Here is a 22,002-nt window from a genome sequence, read left to right on the forward strand (position 1 = left end):
CAGCCAGGAAAACTGTGAAGAAGAAAAGCAATGAGAGGAGGCTAGTTACCCCAGATAACAGAGCATCATATAAACACACAGTAATTACAGCAGCATAGTACTGGTGTTAAATCAACAGACAGACTAATGGAACAGGAAGTAAGTCCAGAAATAAGCCCAAAAAGATTCAGTGCATGATTGATACTGTGGGACAACTGGAGCCATAAAGGAATAAACAAAACTTAGATCCATATTTCACATCATATATAAGGAAAAAGTCCAAGTGGATTAAGAATTTCAGTGTAAAAACTAAAACTGTAAAGAAGCAAACATTGACGAATGTCTTTATAAAACCTTGCAGTGGAGAATGACTTTCTAATTCAAAAGCCACAAAGGAAAAGATAGATAAACTTGACTACCTGAATAGAAAAATTTTCTGGATGGCAAAAAAACACCATCAGCAATGTTAAAAGACAAACTGAGGAAAGTATATTTTCAACTCCATCACAAAGAGCTAATGCTCTTAATGAAAAAGAGATTTAAAGCCCAAGAGAATAACAGGAAAGGATAAACAGAAAAGAAATACAAATAACTCTTTAAACATATGAAAATATTCTAAACCTCATTCATATCAAAAAATATACAAATTAAAACTAAATTGAACATCATTTTCCACCAAACAGATTGGCAGAAATCTATCAGCATTTTAAAGATATCACTGCACTGTCTTCTCACCTCCACTGTTTTTGGTGAACAGTTAGTGGTGACACAAATAATTTTCACCTACATATGAAGTGTTACTTTCTGTGGTCACTTAAAATTTTCTCCTTATGTTTGGTTTTCAGTATTTTGACTATGATGTGCCTTGTTTTTTCCTTGCATTTGTCTTGGTTGGGGTTTGTTGAGATTCTTGAATCTGTAAATGTATGTCTTCCACCGTATTTGGAAATATCTGGGCATTATTTAATCAAATATTTTCCTGCTTTCTTTCATGCATGTTAAACATTTGGATTTTGTCCCATAAGCTCTGCTTTCCCTTCTAAGTATCAACCCCCATCTAGTATCTGCTGCTTTTGATCACTCTCCAGTGCCCTGAGGCATATGGCTTTATATCTGTGGATGGATTAGTCTAATAGGAGCTACCCAGTCATTATGCAAAGTGGAACCTGACAGAAACCTGCAAATATGTTTGATTTATGATTGGCACTGCTGTGGAGAAACAACCACTCTCATATATTGCTGCTGGGTTAATAAACTGGTATAAACATTATGAGGGCATTCTGGTGATAAAATTATAAACACACATAATCTTTGATCCAGCAATTCCACTTCTAGTTATTTATCTTACAGACATACTGGAACACCTGCAAAGTGACATGTACAAGATTATTTATTCCAGTCTTACTTGTAACAGCGAAAGATTCAAAACAACTTTAATGCCCAACAACAGAATTCAAATTAAATAAATTATGGTTCAATTATTCAGTGTAATAATATACAATTATTTTTTTAAAGGAATGCTTATATGGAAAAAAATCTCTGAGCTATATTAAGTCAAAAGTAAGGTGCAAAACAGAGTATATATGTTACCATTTGCATAAAAAGTATGTACTATATGTTACCATTTGCTTATATGTGCATAAAGAAACTCTGAAAAACTACAATAGGTAAAAGCTACACCAGTGCTTATCTGAGGTGGGAGAAGCAAAGGAAGGTGGTTTGATTTGGATGGACACAAGGCAATGATGGGAGGGGGACTTTTCACTATATATCTTTTAATACATTTTGATTTTTGAACACTATGAACATATTACCCACTCAAAGAAATTTTAAGGGATTTGACAAGTAAAATTAAAAGTGTATATAATGAGATGCTCACAATTCATGCACTCATTCATTTATTCAACAAACATTTATTGAGCACCTACCATGCCAAGTCCCAGGCTGGGTAATGGAGATCTTAAGACCAACAAAATACAGTCTGTCTATCTTGATTAGACAAACAAAATATTACAGTATGATGTTTGGAGAGAGATATTTACAGGATGCGGAGGTAACTAAGTTAAGACTCTTAGTTTCAGGTGACAGAATTCTAATTCAAACTAACTTGAGCAAATAAAAGAGAATTTATTTAAAAGATATGCGGTATCTCAGGGAATCTAAGATTAAAAAAGCAGCCCACACCTAGAGGGGTGGGATAGGGAGGGTGGGAGGGAGAAGCAAGAGGGAGGAGATGTGGGGATGTATGTATACATACAGCTGATTCACTTTGTTATACAGCAGAAACTAACACACCAGTGTAAAGCAATTATACTCCAATAAAGATGTTAAAAAAAAAAGCAGCAGCCCAGCCTCAGTTCAAAGGACTCTAATGCCCCCAGAATTTTCTCTCTGTCTCTTATCTCTGCTCTCTCTGTGCTTCATCTTACTTTCTATTTACCACTTTCTGATTCTTCTGACTAAATAATATGAGAAAAAAATGGTCCTAGAGTTACATGTTACAGACCAGCTACCCATAACAAGACCAATCGCACTCTGAGAACTAACTCCAAAATCCCAAGCAAGAACTCTGTTTGGCTTAGGTGCCTCCTGATCTAATCAACACTATTTCCACAGTTTTTACAGTGAAAAAGTTAATGTTTGCATAATTTCATTGAAAATAACTGAAAAACTAGGAAACTCTTCGGGGGAGGCAGGGTTGGGTTATATGTACATTTCCCAAAAGTCCTAAAAAAGTATGAGGGGGCTTTCTTTCAGAACACATCAAATACAAGATTCTTCATCTTCTTCCTTTTACTACGTGGAGAGAAGGCTTTAAAAAGTAGACTCAGTTGGTCCTTTGGAGAGACTCGTAGGTTCTCCTCACGCTGAGGAAATTGTGCAAGGGGTGCTCCCTACAACTAAATACCATCGAAAATGGGGCACCCAAGACTCAGAACAAACAAGTGGCTTCACAAATGCAAGTAAGCGGCACCATTCCAGCCCTCCCTCACACGCTGCTGTGCGAGGTGCAGGCAAAGGATTCCCTCTGTGTTTCATAATGTTTCCGTAAAACCAGGTCTTTTCCACTTGACTGGCCTGGCTGCTAAAGGAAACTTGAATTTTCTACTGATGCTTGTATTATATTAAAAAAAAAAAAAACAGTAATAAAGGCCCTTTTAAAAGTCAGTAAGATTGGAAAAGCTATCATGTTTACTTTAAATGTCTGGAGATATAAAGCAATTTAGGTATATACACACGCACACACACACAAACACACTACTTTTAGTGAATAAACTAAAAAACTGAGGTATAAACTACTGTGACCAAGATCCTAAGTACTCCTACTGACATACAGGTCAGAATCCAATATAACAAATTCCATTACGCAAACAGTAAAATTGTGAGAGCCTCTGCCATGGGATCATTTATTTTAAATAATGCTCAACTCATAATAGTTCCATGTGGTTAAAAACAAAAACAAACAAACAAATCTGGACAGTTCCAAGAAGTGACTATTATAGATCTGACCACCATGCTACACTCCTTCCAAAGGAGAGCCACAAGTTTATCCCTGCCACAGGTCAAATGCCATCAGAGCATAACTCCCAAGTAGCATAAATTAAAGGGAGATGATGAGAAGCCCCCTGTATCCCCTGCTCCCTGTGGCTGACTGGCGTCACTGAACACCTACACCATCCTCGTGGCCAGCGGTGAAAAGGCCATCCACTTCCAGACCCCCTCCAGCTATTCTGATCCCTCTCTGAGCACTCTTGCCCTCCTCTCCCACCATTCTAGACCAGTGCTGCCCAAGAGACAGAGAGATAGAGAGAAGGAATGCAATACACAAATGTGAGCCATATATACATATGCCATTGGAGATTATTTAACATTTTCTAACAGCCACATGTAAAAAGATAAAGAGGGACTTCCCTGGTGGCCCAGTGGTAAAGGATCTGCCTTCCAATGCAGCAGTGGCCTGGGCTCGATCCCTGGTCAGGGAAATAAGATCCCAACTAAGCCCGCACACCACAACTACTGAGCTCACGTGCCACAACTAGAGAGCCTATGTGCTGCAAACTACAGAGCCCATGTACCCTGGAGCCTGCACGCCACAACTAGAGGAGAGAAAACCCGCGTGCCATGAGGAGAGAAAACCCGCGTGCCATGAAGAAAGATCCCGCACGCCTGAATGAAGATCCCGCGTGCCACAACTAAGACCCGACATAGCCAGAAGTAAACATTAAATAAATAAACAATAAATAAATCTTTTAAAAAAATAAAATAAAAAGATAAAGAAAAACAGGTGAAATTAATTTTAATAATATGTCCCAATATATCCAGAATATTATCATTTCCACATGCTATCAACATTTAAAAATTATTAACAAGATCTTTTTTGTGCCAATTCTTTGAACGCTGCTGTGTATTTCACACTTGCATGCATCTCAATTCAGACCAGCCACACTTCAAGTGCTCAACAGTCACTTATGTACAGTCAGGGGTTCCTGTTTTGGACAGCACAGTTCAAGATACTTTTCCATTAACATTAATTCCTATGTTAAGTTAGTTACTCCCTGTCACAAATACCTGAAGAGCTACCTGAGCTACCAAATGCTATGAACCTGGAACACTCCTGACAGGAAGGTTGGTAAATGTCACCTGGTTAGTGGGAATGAACATGGGACCCGTGCCTCTTGCAGCTAATATGTTTTTTCCTTCTTCCTCCAAATACTATCTGAACTTACTGCCTTTACTTTGTCTTCACCACTTCCCTTGCTAATACCCTGAAATCTGTTCCCCCAACCTCAGAACCCCTCCAAAACTACTCCTGGAAAGATAAGCAACGCTCTCCTTCTTAAAAAGTAACTCTCCCTTTCCCCTTGTTTTCCATACTTAATCTGCACCTTGGTGATATCAACTTCCACTGGTCCACATATGGTACTTTATGATTAACAGCAGTTTCAGAGATAAGACAGGAGCAATCACTGAACTACAATTTACTGAGCAACTACTATAATAAGTTACTTCAAATATATACAGAAGAAGGCTAATAATAATAACAATAATACTTTGTATTACACAACTCCACCGTTTGCTTAATTTTGTTTGCTTCGCACACAGGGGATCTAATTTAATCTTTGTGTCAAGGTTGGGGTGACAGAGTAGTTATCTCCAGCAAAGTGACACAGGGAAAAGCTTTAGTCACACACACACAAAAACTAATGACAGGGGCTTCCCTGGTGGTCCAGTGGGTAAGACTCCGTACTCCCAATGCAAGGTCCAGTGGGTAAGACTCCGTACTCCCAATGCAAGGGGCCCAGGTTTGATCCCTGGTTGGGGAACTAGATCCCGCATGCATGCCGCAACTAAGACCCAGCACAGCCAAAATAAATAAATAAGTATTTTTTAAATACAACTAATGATAGAATTAGAATCCAAAGCTCCCACCTCCCAGATCACTTCTCTCTCCAACACATTTCTAGATGGTCTCTGCCCTAGAGGAGCTTACACTCTAAGCACACTGCTCTAAAAGTAATCAAGCAATGAGGCCATAAGAATGAGGCGGCTCTAATGCCTTGGTAGCCAACTTAAGCCAGAATCAATTCCTGTAAATGGCTCAAGGTTAAGAAGAACAGCCAATCCCAAACAGCCAACTAGTTTTTCCCAAAAAATGCAACCACTTCAGCTCTAGCCAATCAATTTCCTTGCTTTGCGTCCAACTCCTCTCTGTAAAAACCTTGCCTGTAACTCTTATCAGTAGAACGCTCCTAACCACCTTGCATCAGTGTTTGCTCAAATAAACTCTTAAAAATTTTAATATGTCTCAGTTTATCTTTTAACAGTGCTCATATACTTTCCCTTCAAATGTAATATCACAGCAAGATGGGGTGACAGAAGCATCAAGTCATTAACTCAAATGAGGAGCTATCATGAAATGGCTCCTTTCATATTTTTAAATGTTGCCAGAGTTTAATTTATAAACCATAAATTTTGAAAATCTTACTGGGATTTGTGGTCAAGTACAACAAAAAAGCGGAATTGTTTCACATTCTCCAACATGTTATCGTTATTAAGAAAATGCCCACAAAAGGAAAAAATCGGTTTCTAAGAAAATGTTTTATCTCACAGATCACCCACTGGTGATCCTTAATATGTAAAATATGTGGCTTTAGAACATCTCAAAACCTTCGTTTCACAACAGGAAAGACAAATGCCTTTAATCAAAATATTAGGGATGATAAACTAACTTTCAGTTCTGGGAATTAAAACAAAAGCCAGGGGCTTCCCTGGTGGCGCAGTGGTTGAGAGTCCGCCTGCTGATGCAGGGGACACGGGTTCGTGCCCCGGTCCGGGAAGATCCCACATGCCGCAGAGTGGCTGGGCCAGTGAGCCATGGCCGCTGGGCCTGTGCGTCCGGAGCCTGTGCTCCGCAACGGGACAGGCCACGACAGTGAGAGGCCCGCGTACCACAGAAAAAAAAAAGGCCAAAGAAAAATTCACAAATTTGCTTACTGCACTCTGTTACCATTAACAGACTGTGGTTCTTTAGCTATAACAGACACATGCAGGAAATGCTGACAAGGCAGTTGACAGATACAATATAAAGTGAGACCTTAGGCTTTACCCATTGAGAAAACTTATAATGTACCTTTATTTTGATATGTTGTAGCAAAACAGTATATACAATTTTAACACCTATAGCTTACATTGTGACATTCATTGAAATTAAAATTCTAACCTTAATAACTCTGTTCAAAGAAGTAGCAGGAGGAAGATCTTTGTGGTAATCTGTATCTTGATTGCAGTGGTAGTTACAGGAAATTACTCATGTGATAAAATGGCATACACATACATTGTACCAATGTCAATCTCTTGGTTATGTAAAAAATAACCACTGGGAGAAACCAGGTTAGGGTATACAAGGCCTTTCTGTACTATTTTGCAACTTCTTGTGAATCTATAACTAATTAATATGTCTTTTAAAATTAAGTATTTTAATATATCTTTTTAAAATGATTCTGATCATGCAGGTACATTAGAATTGTTCATTCTGAACAAGTAAGCTTGCATCCCAATGTATCATCTGTTTTTCTCCCAACTAAAAAAAAAATTGGTGTTTACTAAAAATTATAAAACCAGCATAGACTAAGAACACAATCTTCAAAACTCTACTTACTAAAGGAGATGGACAAAGCAATAAGAGAGATGACTTCATAAAAAGACCATGGTAAATAATTAATAAAGAGTTTGTGTTGGTTTTTTGTTTGTTTGTTTTTTTAATGTTTACTTTCAAATGTGCACTTGCTGAAATCCTCTAACTGGAAATTGAGGAGGAAAAAGAAGAGTGTCTGCAGTGGTGTGGAGGCAGCACTGTACTTCAAATTAATATGCTTGTCAGAAGGCTGACAAGAGATCAGAGCCCTCTCCCTCTTTCTACTACATGGTTTTTAAATTTTTCCTTTTGCCAGCTGACAGTAAAATGGAAGAGGCATCTCAGGTTTTTAAAAGCCTCTTACTTTTAGAGCAGAAATGGAAGGTTAAGAATGTAAACACGTGTTCCAGAAAGAAAAACTCCGTGATGCAAAGACGAAAACAAAAAGTCACCATCCTCTCAAATGAACACAGGATGTTGTAATCCAAAGGTATTCAATAATTATGCACAGTCTTGGATTCATTACAGAAAATATTTATCAGATGGACTAGTGGAATCAGGAGAATCAAAATACATGGATTCACATTTAGCCCAGGAAGAACAAATTGACTCATAATATTTTATTTAGAGAATAAATTAATCTTCATATTTTATTTCCTATATCAATTTCTTTCATATTAAAATGTCCTCTTGCTTCAATAGTCCAAAAAGACATAATAGATATGATTTACTAATCTGTAAAACAGTCATATGTATGCTTATAATTCTTGTGCCCCACGTATGCTATGCCTCTAAGTTTTTCTGCAACCACATAACCCCCTGATCTCCTCTTCCTATAGTGCTGTCTATGTCCACCTTCCTTTAGGACCTAGGTCAGTTCTGGTTCATCAGTGAAGACTTTCCTTAGTCACTCTGTTTCTCAGTGATTGGCTCTTCTTCTGAATTCATGTACAGGCAGTCCATTCCATCTGAGATAATCTGTTCAGCATTGCTATTTCATTTTTTACAAATATGTGTTTGTAAATATGATTCTAACACCTTCAAGAGCAAAAGCCAGGACTGCTTTTTTTTACTCAAACTAGCATAGCAGACTTTCCATATCAGTCCTATACCGGCTTAGCCCTACTAAATTATATCTTATAGGTATGGTGCGGCATTCCAGTGCATATAACTATAAAAATAATTTTAAATATTGATTCTGTAGTTCTTCATAATAATTATCTCTTCAAGCTCTGTGTTATCAGAAAAACTGAAAAGCATGCCTTTCAATAACCTAATAAAACAATGAAACGGGGTCAAAGGAGAAGCCCTGTGACATTCCACAAACACCTGATGGCTGACAAAAGGTATAGCCAATCTTTTATGTGGAGCTCTTCCATAGATTCAGACAATTAAGAAAGGAGCCCACAGTCAGTAGAATACTAAGGGAGAACAACTGAATGCTTTACTGAAAATTAGATAATCTAAGTCAATAATATTCACCTTCCTTAAAAGGATAAAGTAAGTTTGCCATGACTGTTTCTTAGTTACCCAGCTGTTGTTCCAATTGACTACTGCATTCTTATTTAAGTGTCTGCAAATCATCCACCTAAAGACCTGAGTGTAATTTCTTTCAAAAATCTCCAGAATGTTTTTGCTTTCTACAATCCCTAGGACCTTCCCCATAATTTCTCAAAGATAGTATCTCTGAAGCACATCAGCCAGTTTCTTCAGTGCCCTGAACGAGTCCCCGCTAGAGCCTCCAGAAGGAACGCAGCCTGGACGATAATTTGATTTTAGTCCAGGGAGACCCATTTCGAACTTCTGACCACCAGAACTGTAAGATAATAAATTTGTGTTGTTTTAAGCTACCAAGTTTGTGGCAATTTGTTACAGCAGCAATAGGAAACTATTACAGTCCCTGAATCAAAAAATCTTGGCTCAAAACCAAACTGCTTTCTTTCTGATAGGGTCCCGTGTTTGTCACCCAAATTCTTGGTCTGGATTTGTATTCCATTAGCAAGCTGTCCTTTAACATATTCCTGAACCAGCATGCCATGCTCAAATATGTTTCATCCTGCAAGACTCACCTTTATGCCCTGTTTCTAGACCAGGAACTAACTCACATGCCTATATTTTTACTTCTAGAGTCTCGGCTCCTGCTTCCACTGGGCCCTCCCTAGGGCTGGTCAGCTGCAAGCTTAACCTCTAATTGTCCACCTTGCCTTGTTACAGGATGCTCAGTTTCTTTACTTCCCCTACGTCCATAATCATTGCCCTAATGCTTACAAATTACTCAATAGTATATCAAAATAAACTAGGGCAAATGTAGCAGCAGTAGGTTTAAAGAATGGAGAATCAATAACATTAAATGAGAAGTTTTAAATATACTATAAATTCAAACTACCTAGCTATTTTAAATGAATTTAAACTTCTACACTCAGAAGAACTATATCTCAAGTATTAGCTGAGCCAATGAACATAATTTTAAAAATTCTTAGATCAGAAATGGTACCATAAAACTGGATATACCTAAATTCAGCCTTAATATTAAAAGGGGGAATTGGGAGGGAAGGAAAATCCTAAAAACTAAAGACCAATTAGTTTGACAGTGATTCCAATCATGTCTTTAAAGGAATCTATCGGCACTAAAGACAACACAGACAGGTTCACCAAGAAGTCATGTCAAATTAACCTAACACCTCTTTTGAGAGGACAACTAAGTTGATTTTTTAATAAGAAAAATGTTGGGATTAGAGGATACACTAAGTTTAATAAAGTTTTCCTTACTATCCATACGAACAGATTAAAGTTTCAAAACAACAGTTTAAAACCTGCACTACTGGTAGAAATGTAAAATGGTGCAGCCATTATGGAAAACAGCACAGAGATTCCACAAAAAAAATTAAAAATAGAATTAGCAATATGATCCAGCAATCCTACTTTGGGGGATATATTCAAAAGAATTCAAAGCAAGATCTTTGTACATACCCATGTGTAGTCAGCATTATTCACAATAGCCAAGAGGTGAAAGCAATGCAAATGTCCACTGATGGATGAATGGATAAACAAAATGTGGCATATGCATGCAATGGAATACCAGGCAGTCTTAAAAAGGACAGAAATTCTGTCACATGCTGCGACATGGATGAACCGATGAACCTCAAAGACATTATGCTAAGCGAAATAAGCCAATCACAAAAAGACAAATGCTGTTCGACTGCACTTATATGAGGTCTCCAAAGGAGTCAAAAATCATAGAAACAAGAAGTAGAAAGGTAGCTGCCAAGGGCTGGAGGGAAGAGGAATTAGTATTTAAATTGGTAGAGTTTCAGTTTTACAAGATGCAAAAGCTCTAGAGATCTACTGCACAACAACGGGAACATACTTAACATTACTAAACTGTGTACTTACAGATGGTTGACGGTAAATTTCATTTTGTCTTTTACCACAGTAAAATGAGCAAAATAAATTTACAAAATAACAAAAAACCTTGAACTGAACACAAGATGATTTGTAACAAGGGTGAATTTTAGTCCTACTGATTCAAAGGCATTAATCATGTATAAAACCTTGGAAAACATGTCCTTTGAGAAAGAGCTGAAGAACAAAAGGGGAAATGTATATTTAACCTAAGAAAAGAAAGACTAAGTGAAATCTAAAAGAATTAACACAGAGAAGGGAACCTAAACTTATTCTGTGCTTAAATAAACTAGAGTTTATTAATTAATTCATTCAACAAATGTTTACGGAATGTAAACAATATGGCAGGCACTGTTCTAGGCGTTTACTATATTTCCAGTGAATGGAACAAAGATCTTGGCCTTGGTGGAATTTTACATTCCGCTGGGGAGAGACAAACAAACAATAAACATAATAAGTAAGTGTGGTAGGCTCCCAGTGATCTCTGGTATTCACACTCTTATGTAATGCCTCCCCTGCGTGTAGACTGGACTTAACAAGCAGAATACATCAAAATTGATGAGATGTCACTTCTGAGATTAGGTTATGAAGACTGTGACTTCTGTCTTGCCCACATACTCACTCCTGCTTACTCGCTCTGATGAAGCCAGCTGCCATTTTATGAACTGCCCTGTGGAGAGGCCCTAAGAAGAGACAAGGAACTGAAGGCAGCCTCCAGCCAACAGGCAGCACTATACTGAGACCCTCAGGTCAACAGCCCACAGGGAATTGAACGGTACCAAGAAATACATGAATGAACTTAGAATGGATCCCTCTCCAGTTGAGCCTTGAGTGGCTACAGCCCTGGCCAGTATCTTGAGTGCAGCCTGTGAGAGATCCTCAAACAGAGGGTCTACACAGATTCCTGGCAAACAAAAATTATGATAATAAATGCTATTGCTTTAAGCCACTAAATTCTGGTATGATTATTTTATGCGGCAACATATAACTAATACAATATGTTAATTATATAGTTTGTTAAAAAGAGATGCAAAAGAAAATAGAGAGCAGGCTCAGGGTCAGGGGAGGGTGTACAAGTTACAATTTTAAGAAGAGATGTTAGAAAGACCTGCACATGAATGTTTATACAGCATTATTCATAACAGTCAAAAAGCAGAAACAACCCAAATGCCCATCAATTGGTGAATGGATATGTGGTATGCCCATCAAATGGACTATTACTTAGCCACAAAAAGAAATGAAGTACTGACACATGCTACAACATGGATGAACCTCACACATATTATGTAAGGTAAAAGAAGCCAGTCATAAAAGACCACATATTGTATGATTCCACCACAGGTATACCTCATTTTATTGTGCTTCATTTTACTGCCCTTCTCAGATGTTCCACTTTTTATAAATTGGAGGTTTGTAAACCTTCTGTGTTGTTAGACAATATTTGGCATTTTTTAAGCAATAAAGTTCTTTTTAATTAAGGTATGTACATTGTTTTTTATAGAAATAATGCTATTGCACACTTAATAGACTACACTATGTGTAGTGTAAACATAACTTTTATATGCATTAGGAAACCAAAAAATTCGTGTAACTCACTTTATTGTGATATTTGCTTATTTGCAGTGGTCTGGAACCAAACCCGCAATACTTCCCAAGTATGCCTGTGCGTGAACGTTCAGAAAAGAAAATCTATACAGACAGAAACTAGTTTAGTGGTTGCCTGAGGCTGGGGGTGGGAATAGGATTAACTATAAATGGGCATGAGGGATATTATTGGGGTGATGCAACCACTCGAAAACTGGATTGATGGTGGTTGCTCAACTTGGCAAATTTATTAAAAACCATTAAACTTTACACTTAAAACAGGTGAATTTATGGTATCAAAATTATACCCAAAAAAAGTTGTTTAAAAAGAATGGGGGTATTAATATAGGCATTGCTGAGAACATAACACATGCGTAAAAACGTTAAGGAGGAAGGATATTAGCCTTGTGAATATCCAGGGGAAATATGCCAGACAACGGGAAAGCTATGCAAAGACCCTAGGGCAGGAGCATATCTTGTGTGTCTGCAGCACAGCAAGGGTGCTAGAGAGGCTGGAGCTGATGATTTTTAGACAGGAAAGTGGGAGATGAAGAGAGAGAAGGAATGATGGATGGAGGATGGTGGTGACAGGAATCACGTAGAGCTTTTTTACACCTCTGGAAAGACTGCGGCTTTTACTATGAGAGAAAAAGACAGGATATGAAAGTGCTGGGCAAAGGAGTGATACACTCTGACTTGCATTTTTAAAGGATCATACAATGTAAAGAAATTATAAAAGGATCCATATAAGCTGGCTACCTCCAGAGTTACTGACCCCTCTCATCTGACTGGGATACTATATACTGTCTCATAATTCAGAGTTTTGAAAAGACATTAATGTTTTTCTGGTTTCTCAAGGATATCGCCTGGGAAGTTTGTAAAATTTGGAGTCTCACATCCGCAGCCGCAGATATTCCGAAGTCAGGGGCTGCGGATGTGAGACTGAGAAAGTACACGGGCAACCTAAATCATGTTTATCTAAGGAAATGGCCAGGATTTATTATTAATGAATGTCTGAATTGATTATTTTATTCTATTACAGATAAAGTGACCTTTTTTCTCCCATTCTCAAAAAACCTTACCCAGCTGTTTTTTTTCCCGGCATAAATTTCCATGTTCTCTCCATACTGCGGCTCTTCCAGTAACGTCTGGTATTCAAACATGAGGCGGGAACTCTCACGGAGGCGGCTGCATTGAAATTGGTGATATTGTTGCACAAGTTCCTTCACCACAAGTAAGAGACATTCAGGATTTGATGGATTCCAGGAGGCAAGGTTCTGCAGAAGCCAAAAATAAAAGACCAGTAACAAATGCATTTTCACACAAATCCAGTATCATATTAGCACATCAATATAGAGAAAAAGAATAATGAAAATCTAAGAGAAACAGACTACTCTTTTTTTTACTAAAGTATAGTTGATTTACAATGTTGTGTTAGTTTCTGCTGTACAGCAAAGGAATTCAGCTAAACATATATGTGTATATAATCTTTTTCATATTCTTTTCCATATGGTTTATTACAGGATGTTGAATATAGTTCCCTGTGCTATACAGTAGGATTGTTGCTTATCTATTTTATATATATATAATATATATATAAAAAATATATATATCTGCTAATCCCAAACTTCTAATTTACCCCTCCCCCACCCCCTTCTCCCTTTGTTAACCGTAAGTTTGTTTTCTATGTTTGTGAGTCTGTTTCTGTTTTGTAAATAAGTTTCTTTGTATCATATTTTAGATTCCACATGTGATATCACATGGTATTTGTCTTTCTCTTTCTGATTTACTTCACTTAGTATGATAATCTCTAAGTCCATCCATGTAGCTGCAAATGGCATTATTTCATTCTCCTTTATGGCTGAGTAGTATTCCATTGTATACATGTACCACATCTTCTTTAGCCATTCATCTGCCAACAGGCACTTAGGCTGCTTCCATGTCTCGGCTATTGTAAATAGTGCTGCTATGAACACTGGGGTGCGTTTATCTTTTCAAATTAGAGTTTTCTCTGGATATATGCCCAGGTGTGGGATTGCTGAATCATATGGCAACTCTATTTTTAGTGTTTTTAAGGAACCTCCATACTGTTTTCCATAGTGGCTGAACCAATTTACATTCCCACCAACAGTCTGATAGGGGAACAGACTACTCTTAATTTATGATAAACTCAGAGCTGAAGTTAGAAGGGTCTTTTGGGCTTGGTGATTTTTCTTGCCTTCTAAAAATTCTTGCAGAAAATCAAGGAGAATTCCACCGTGGGTAGGCAGAAACAGTAAAGTGTAAAGTAGGGTAGTAACAAAACAAGAAACCTAAACATCCTAGAAGACCGTAATTTTAGCCCTGGAAGACTGAATTTGTTTCACAGTCTTTCATAATTTTAATTTTTTTCCCTCTGCACCTAAATTCAGCATTAAAAGCTAATGTCATTCAACTCAGATCCACAGACCATGTGCATCTGTAATACCAGACATAAATAAATGCTCTGTAGACATTAGCACCCCACAGAAATATAAGCACAATGGTGGTGGTTCAGCCTGAAAAAGACAGGAATGGAGTAGAGATGAGGGAAAATACAATTAGGAAATGCAAAGTTCAAAGAAAAAGAAGAAGGGAATGGCTCTGATAGCTTATGACCAGGAAAGGAGCTGGGAAAGATCTGGTAAGTGTATAGTAGCTGTTAAGCTCTCATTCACTCAACAAATACTTATCAAGTACCTATTCTGTATCAGCCACTGTTCTAGGCAGTGACAGGAACAAGCCAAGTCCTTGCTAAAGGAGCTTACATTTTTGTGGGCCAAAATAAATAATAAACAATATCAGATGGTAATAAATGCTAACGAGAAAAATAAAACATGCATCCCTGAAAAGTGATGAAGGAAGGGCTTCAAAAGGGAAGTGATCAGCTGGGTCAAATGGTGTTGAGAGTAACATGAGGCTTGGCAATTGACTGCTGGGTCCATTGACACAGGTCAATAGTTTGCTCAGCAAGTGCTACTTTGGTGAAATAGAAGCTTGACTGTGGAGGTTTAAAGATAGGATGAGTAGAAAGAAACTGCAGACAGCTAATACAGACAATTCAAACTGGTAACCAGAGGCAGATGCGGGGACAAGAAAAAGTTGTGCTCAGATGTTTACAGCTTGATGGAATATCCCCATAGAGGGGGGAACGTGCTGATGTAATACGGGAGGTGGGGCAAGGTTCCACCAGAGAAGATAACGATTAGGGAGGTAGGGATGGGATCTCCAAGAGGGTTGCCCTAGCAATGAGCACAGGGAGTCCATCCGTAGGTACAGGAGAAGAGGCCAGCTTAGGAGTACAAATGCAGACAGGCTGCCCTAAGTGCTGATAACAGCTTGTGGCGGTTCTCTACTGGGAGCTTACGTTTTCTCCTTAAAATAAGGTCATCAGCTGAGAGTGAGGAAGAAGGAGGGGATATGGGAAGTTTAAGAAGAAGGTGTGAAATAGTCATTTAGAGCAATAAACAATAAATGAACTGGGGAAATGGGGGAGGAATAAATGGACTGGGGAAGTGGAGGAGGCATTCCAATTAGCACCAAAAGCCCCACTGAGCTTGAGGTATGATTTTTTTTTTTTTTTTTTTTTTTTTTTGCGGTACGCGGGCCTCTCACTGTTGTGGCCTCTCCCGTTGTGGAGCACAGGCTCCGGACGCGCAGGCTCAGCGGCCATGGCTCACAGGCCCCGCCGCTCCGTGGCATGTGGGACCTTCCCGGACCGGGGCACGAACCCGCATCCCCTGCATCGGCAGGTGGACTCCCAACCACTGAGCCACCAGGGAAGCCCCAGAGGTATGATTTTTAAGTGAGACCAATTAACATAAATTCCCTTGCCTGGGTGCAATGTGGAGTGGGAGGAATCTGGATTTAACAAAGGTTGGGATTTTGCCAGGTAAGTACAAAAGAAAGAAAGAGGGGCAAGAGATCTTAGAGGGTTTGCAAAAGAATGATCATAATTATGGACCACTGACGTTAAGCCAGGAAAAAGCAAAGTAAGTTCATAAAGGAAGTGAGAGTTAGTGAAAAGGTGGTAGGACCCATGGTCCTGGTAAGCTGGAAGAATTGTTGGAGTTGAGATGCTAAAAAGAGGAAAGACACGAGGCGTGGTCAGAGAATGGGATGTTTGCAACTGAGATGATGGAGGTGATCTATAGCGGTACTGATGAGGCCTTGGCTGAGCATGTGCCTGGCTGAGGAGGTGAAGGAAGGACGAGACCACTAGAGGAAAGGAAGTCAGGGACTGAGAGGCCTGCGTGTTGGAAGGAGCTTTTGTATGAATATTAAATCACCTGGAATCATGGCAAGAGCAATAGTGCTGAGAAAATGACAGTGAACCATGTGCTAAAATCTTCAAAGAATGTCTCTAGATAACAACAAGGAGGGGGTTGTGGGTCCCATTGCCTGAGGGTCTGAGTTTCAAGGCTGGGGGTGGGGTCAGGGAAAAGGGAATGACCTTTCCTTGGCAGCAGCACTGAGGAGCATGAACACCTACCACCCCTCCAAGTTCAGTGATACAAGAGGTGAGAGAGAAATCAGCTACAATTCGCTTGAGAACAGGCAGGGAAAGACAGAATCTCAGGGTAGAGGGTCTGAATGCTCAGGCTTCAGAGTGGTGGTCATCAATCTTCAAACTGGAATCACCTAGAAATACTAATGCTTGGGCCCTACGCCCACCTCCAGACTCTGGTTTAACTGAGTTAATCTGGAGTACATCTTGGGTAATGGGGTTTGTTTTGTTTGTTTGTTTGTTAAAGCTCCCCAGGTGATTCAACATGTAGCAAAGGTTGAGAACCACTGACTTAGAAGAAAAAGGGGTAGAGAAGTTAAGGATATCAGGAACTTTACTGATAACAGACCAGGTCAATACCCCAAAACACCCAATCTCTAGAAATCTAGAAATTTAGCACCTATAAAGGAAAACAGCAATACATTACAAATGTCCAACAGGTAGTAATTATATAGCTTGCTGAGTACTATAGAAGTTCTAAGAACTTTTCGTATATTCAAGTTAATCCTTATGACAACCTATGTTATATTATTATACCATTTTATAGGTGAGGAAACTGAGGCCAAAAGTAGTTTGGTATCTCATCCAAGGTCACAGAGCTATTAAACAATAAAACTAGGTTTCAAACTTAAGCAATTTGACTCCAAGTCCCTGCCTAAGCACCACAGCAGAGGTTCTTACACATTTTAGTCTCAGGAACCTTTTACACTCTTAACAAGTATTGAGGACCCCAAGGAGCTTCTATATATATGAATTACATGGGTTAAATTTACTATATTAAAAATGAAAACTGAGAAATTTTTTTAATATTTATTAATTCATTTTAAAATAACAATCCTACTACATGTTAACATAAAAACATTTTTTAATGAAAAAACTGTATTTTCCCAAAAACTCATGAGACGCATGGCACTGTTTCATATTCTTGCAAGTCTCTTTAATGTCTGGTTTAATTAAAGAGCTGGATTCTCATATGTGCTTTTACATTCAGTGTTGCAATATGTTGTTTTGGCTGAAGTATATGAAGAAAATCCAACCTCATTCAAATATGTACTTTGAAAAAAGAGGAGTATTTTAATAGCCTTTTCAAATAATTCTGGATCTTCTTCTTTGATACTACACCAAAACTCAACAAGTGGCAGTTTCTTAAAGGTTAGTTGCAATGTGGAATCTAAAACTACTTTTTTTTCTTTTCCATTATGGTTTATTACAGGATATTGAATGTAGTTCCCTGTGTTATACAGTAGGATAAAACTATATTAATAAACACTTCATACTCTTACCCTAAATTCCATTTGTCTATCCTATACTTTAAATGAAGCTTTTACTCGTGTATGACTTTGTATCATGCATTGATCATTTAGAAAATACTGATTCACTGAGTTATACAGATCTTCCAAATGTTGACATATTTCATTTATATCATTAAAAAAAACCACATTCATTAATATCATGATCAATCTCACCAGAAAAGTCTTCTATCAAAAGAAAACAAACAAAAGGTAAAGAAATGCATCCTTTAAAAGGATGGTAATTACTTTGCTCCACTGCGTGGGTTGATTTAGGGACTAAATGACAATGGAGACACCACTAAACTTATAGGAAAGATAGGTCTTAAGGGATATCCAAATGAAGATTGATGAACAGAGGAAAAAGTAAGAGCTTCAGCATCCTATACTGAAGGACAGAGGGCCCTTGCTATGAAGTGATTGGACAGAAAGAGTACAAAGTCCTCACAGGCAAACCTCTGGACGTCAAGAGCCTGAGGTCCTTTGGGGCTACTCAAGACCACAGAAGGATATAACAACACAGTACAGAACTTAAAGTGATCATCATATAGCTGGCTATGCATTTCCTTCAGAGATCATCATTAAACACTGATAAATAGGAAAAATACACAATCTTCCATTTCCTGGTCAAGTATTCCTTTCAAGTCCTTGTTCCAGTACAAAAAGAAAAAGCTTTAGCTGCCTCAATTTAAACTCTTAATTCTATCATTTCTCTTTAGCTATTTGGCAAGTTACAAGCTTACATCCACAAATTTTTTTTAAATTATGAAAGCATATAAGCTGGCAAACACCTCTTACCAATTTGAATTCATTTCAAGTGATTCAATCTAATTGTTAAATGCATAGTAAAGACATGCCAAGCAGTCCCTTTCCATTAAATACAACCTCCCAATACATGGAAATGCATTTGACCTCTTTGGCCATTCAATGCAGACTTCACTGGGAAATGACTTAGCTGAAAAACATTCCCATCAAGGGAAGCAGAGACATGCTTACACTGATAAAAATTCCTCTACTACTGCTACTTGACCACTTTTACATATTAAGTAATTTGTGCTTTGAACTACTTGGCCTAAAAGGCGAGAACCCCGAAGATATACAAGATTTTTGGGGTCACTTCCGAAGACTAAAGCATATTTTAAAAACAAGTCTAACAATGCAGGATATTGGGGTTTTCCACTCTCTTGAGTAGGAGATAGAGAAAAATACCCAAAGCTTCCTCAAGGAAAGGGTGAGAGAGCATAAATTAAGAGGCCTCTTTATGAAAAGAAGAAAAATAAGTTTCTCTCTCTGTGCACAAAGTTCTTATTCTGCTTATTTTTGGTAATACATGAAAGAGGACATCTGAAATGTGGATGGTCAAGAAGAATAGGCACAGGACACATAATATACTAACACAGAAAAGAGTAATGAAAATGCATTAGGAGAAAGTGATATAATACGATAAAAGAGACAAAAGCAAAAGAATTAACTACTATTATGAAACTTTATTCATTCTCACCAGACACCTATGAAGCAGTTCAGGGAAGGTATCACAGCAGTGCTTTTTCCAAGACTGGTTAACTAGAGAGGTTGAATAACTCTGAGGATACTCTAGTGTAGAACCGAGAGTGTAGAATGTAAACCTGACAACCTTCCCCCATTCAGGTCACTAAAATATCCGTTTCTAACCAAAGAATTGGCATCTGCCTCTTTGTAGTCACAACCTGTCTCCCATCTAGCGATAATTTTGTTTGTTTGTTTGTTTGTTTCAGTACGTGGGCCTCTCACTGCTGTGGCCTCTCCCATTGTGGAGCACAGGCTCCAGACGCGCAGGCTCAGTGGCAGTGGCCCACCGGCCTAGCCACTCCGTGGCATGTGGGATCTTCCCAGACCAGGGCACGAACCCGTGTCCCCTGCATCGGCAGGCGGACTCTCAACCACTGCGCCACCAGGGAAGCCCTAGCGATAATTCTTCATTCCTCACTTTGGCTCCCTATCCAGGCTGCCTGACTTGAGGGATGTTCCTGTTCATGTGACCCTCAACCTTCCCACATCTCTCTCATCAATACACTCCACGCACATTATACTCCCAAATCAATGGCCGCACAGATTTGAAAAAGCACAACCAACCCTCAGCTCCTTATGTGAGCAGCATAGCAAAGGATAACTTTTTCAGATGCCTAACTCACTTCACCCGCAAATCACATCTCACTTATTCAAAACAAGGCTTCTCAGCCATACTGAAGCAAATTCATTCACAATGACACCAATATATGAAACAAGCTGGGAAACGATGTACTAGGTTCACAGCGCTAGGGAGATGAACAAGGGAAATAAGCAAATTAGCAAATGAGCCCTGGGACCATCACTGTCTAATAATGAAGGGGAAAAAAAATCTTCTAAGGGAAAAAATTTTTCTTTTAAAAAATAAAGCTTCTAATAAAAATTTTCAATCAATGAAAGGATAAAGTACAAGCATAAATTAGAAACACTTTTTTAAAATTGTCTGAAACTTCTTACTATAAAATTTCACCCAACTCTCTAGCACTGTGTACAACATAGAACACTGTACTATATAGCACTAAGTAGGCCTTCTACCTATACCACGCCAAGAGTTAAGACAGGAGAAGCATTTAGAAAGAACATTTTTTTTTACAGTCAGTTAATTTACCATGTAAAATTGAAAGTTGCTAAGATAGTAAATCTTAAAAGTTCTCATCACAAGAAAAAGAAAGCTGTAACTCTGTGTGGTGATGAAAGTTAAATTTATTGTGGTATTCATTTCATAATTCATATACATATCAAATCAAAATGTTGTATACCTAAAACTAATACAATATTATATGTCAATTACGTCTCAATAAAAAGTTAAAAAAACAATATATGAAAAGTATGTAACCTTATTAATAAGCAAAGAAATGTGATTTTCCTGATTTCTTCTTTTTCATAAACTAATATTTCATTGAAATAGTAATATATACATGGTAAAAGTAACAGCATTTTTTTCCAATAGCATAAAAGAGTATAAAGAATAAAGGTAAGTCTCGCTCCCAACCTATACTATCAGATCTCCTTCCGCCACTCTCCAAGAAGACTACTCTTATCCCCAAGCAGGAGCCACACTGGGACTCCGTAAAGTACCAATGTTTGGCCCTTCTTGGGTATTCCTACATATGACCTCTGGCTGTGCTCCCTCGGAGCTTCCTCCTCTCCTCTTTGAAACTCCATGACCTGCTTCCCATGGTTCAAGTGGCTCCCTTGGATCAGGTCTTAGTCTGAACTCATTAGCCTGACTTTTACTCCAAGACAGGGCCTCAGTCCCACAAGTTGTTTCTTGTTCCCCTGGGACTTACTAATTTGGCCTGCCCCTCACCCAGCATTCCCCACAAGAGAAGAAAATCAAGCAATAATTATTAGAAACAAAATTTACATCTTAAATTAGCCAAGTTCTTTCTGTAAACAAATAACTAATGCTGGTGAGGATGCAGTTTAACAGACACTTTACACATGAGAGCACAGACTGGTACAAGCATTTTATACATATGATTTTTTTAGGAAGATTTTTTCCTATGTATATATATATATATATATATATATATATATATATATATATATACACACACACACACACACACACACTACCATGTGTAAAACTGATAACTAGTGGGAACCTGCTGTATAGCACAGAGAGCTCAGCTCAATGCTCTGTGATGACCTAAATGGGTGGGATGGGGTCAGGGGAGGCCCAAGAGGGAGGGGATAGATGTATACATGTAGCTGATTCACTTAATTGTACAGCAGAAACTAACATAACACTGCAAAGCAACTATACTCCAATTAAAAAAAAGAAAAAGGAATCTTAAATATGTTCATTCTCAAAACCTCAATTACCCCTAGAAATCCTATTTATCAAGAGTCTTAAAAATGTTCATTCTCAAAATGTCAATACCCTTAGAAATCCTATTTCTGGAAATCTAGCTAAGAAAACAACAAAAATAAGGGGGAAAAAATCTTCATAGACAAAAAATATACTTTGAGTCATTTATAATATCATAAAATTGCAAATTGCAAATAACCTAAAAAGCCTGATAATAAGAAACAGTTGA

At 38.2% G+C, this 22,002-nt stretch overlaps 1 protein-coding gene across 7 annotated transcripts in view; it reads right to left on the reverse strand.

The window, feature by feature from the left end:
• BABAM2 (BRISC and BRCA1 A complex member 2) overlaps window positions 1-22,002 on the reverse strand; it is a 475,326-nt gene that overhangs the window by 290,730 nt on the left and 162,594 nt on the right. For all 7 annotated transcript variants that reach the window (XM_029231734.1, XM_029231733.1, XM_029231732.1 and 4 more), the window contains one exon: window positions 13,183-13,377. In XM_029231734.1, the coding sequence (XP_029087567.1) occupies window positions 13,183-13,377 (195 nt within the window). The remainder of the gene's footprint in view (window positions 1-13,182; window positions 13,378-22,002) is intronic.

This window comes from Monodon monoceros, unplaced genomic scaffold (assembly GCF_005190385.1).
Source record: "Monodon monoceros isolate NGI ecotype Baffin Bay Population unplaced genomic scaffold, NGI_Narwhal_1 Super_Scaffold_19, whole genome shotgun sequence".
Taxonomy (NCBI): Eukaryota; Metazoa; Chordata; class Mammalia; order Artiodactyla; family Monodontidae; genus Monodon; species Monodon monoceros.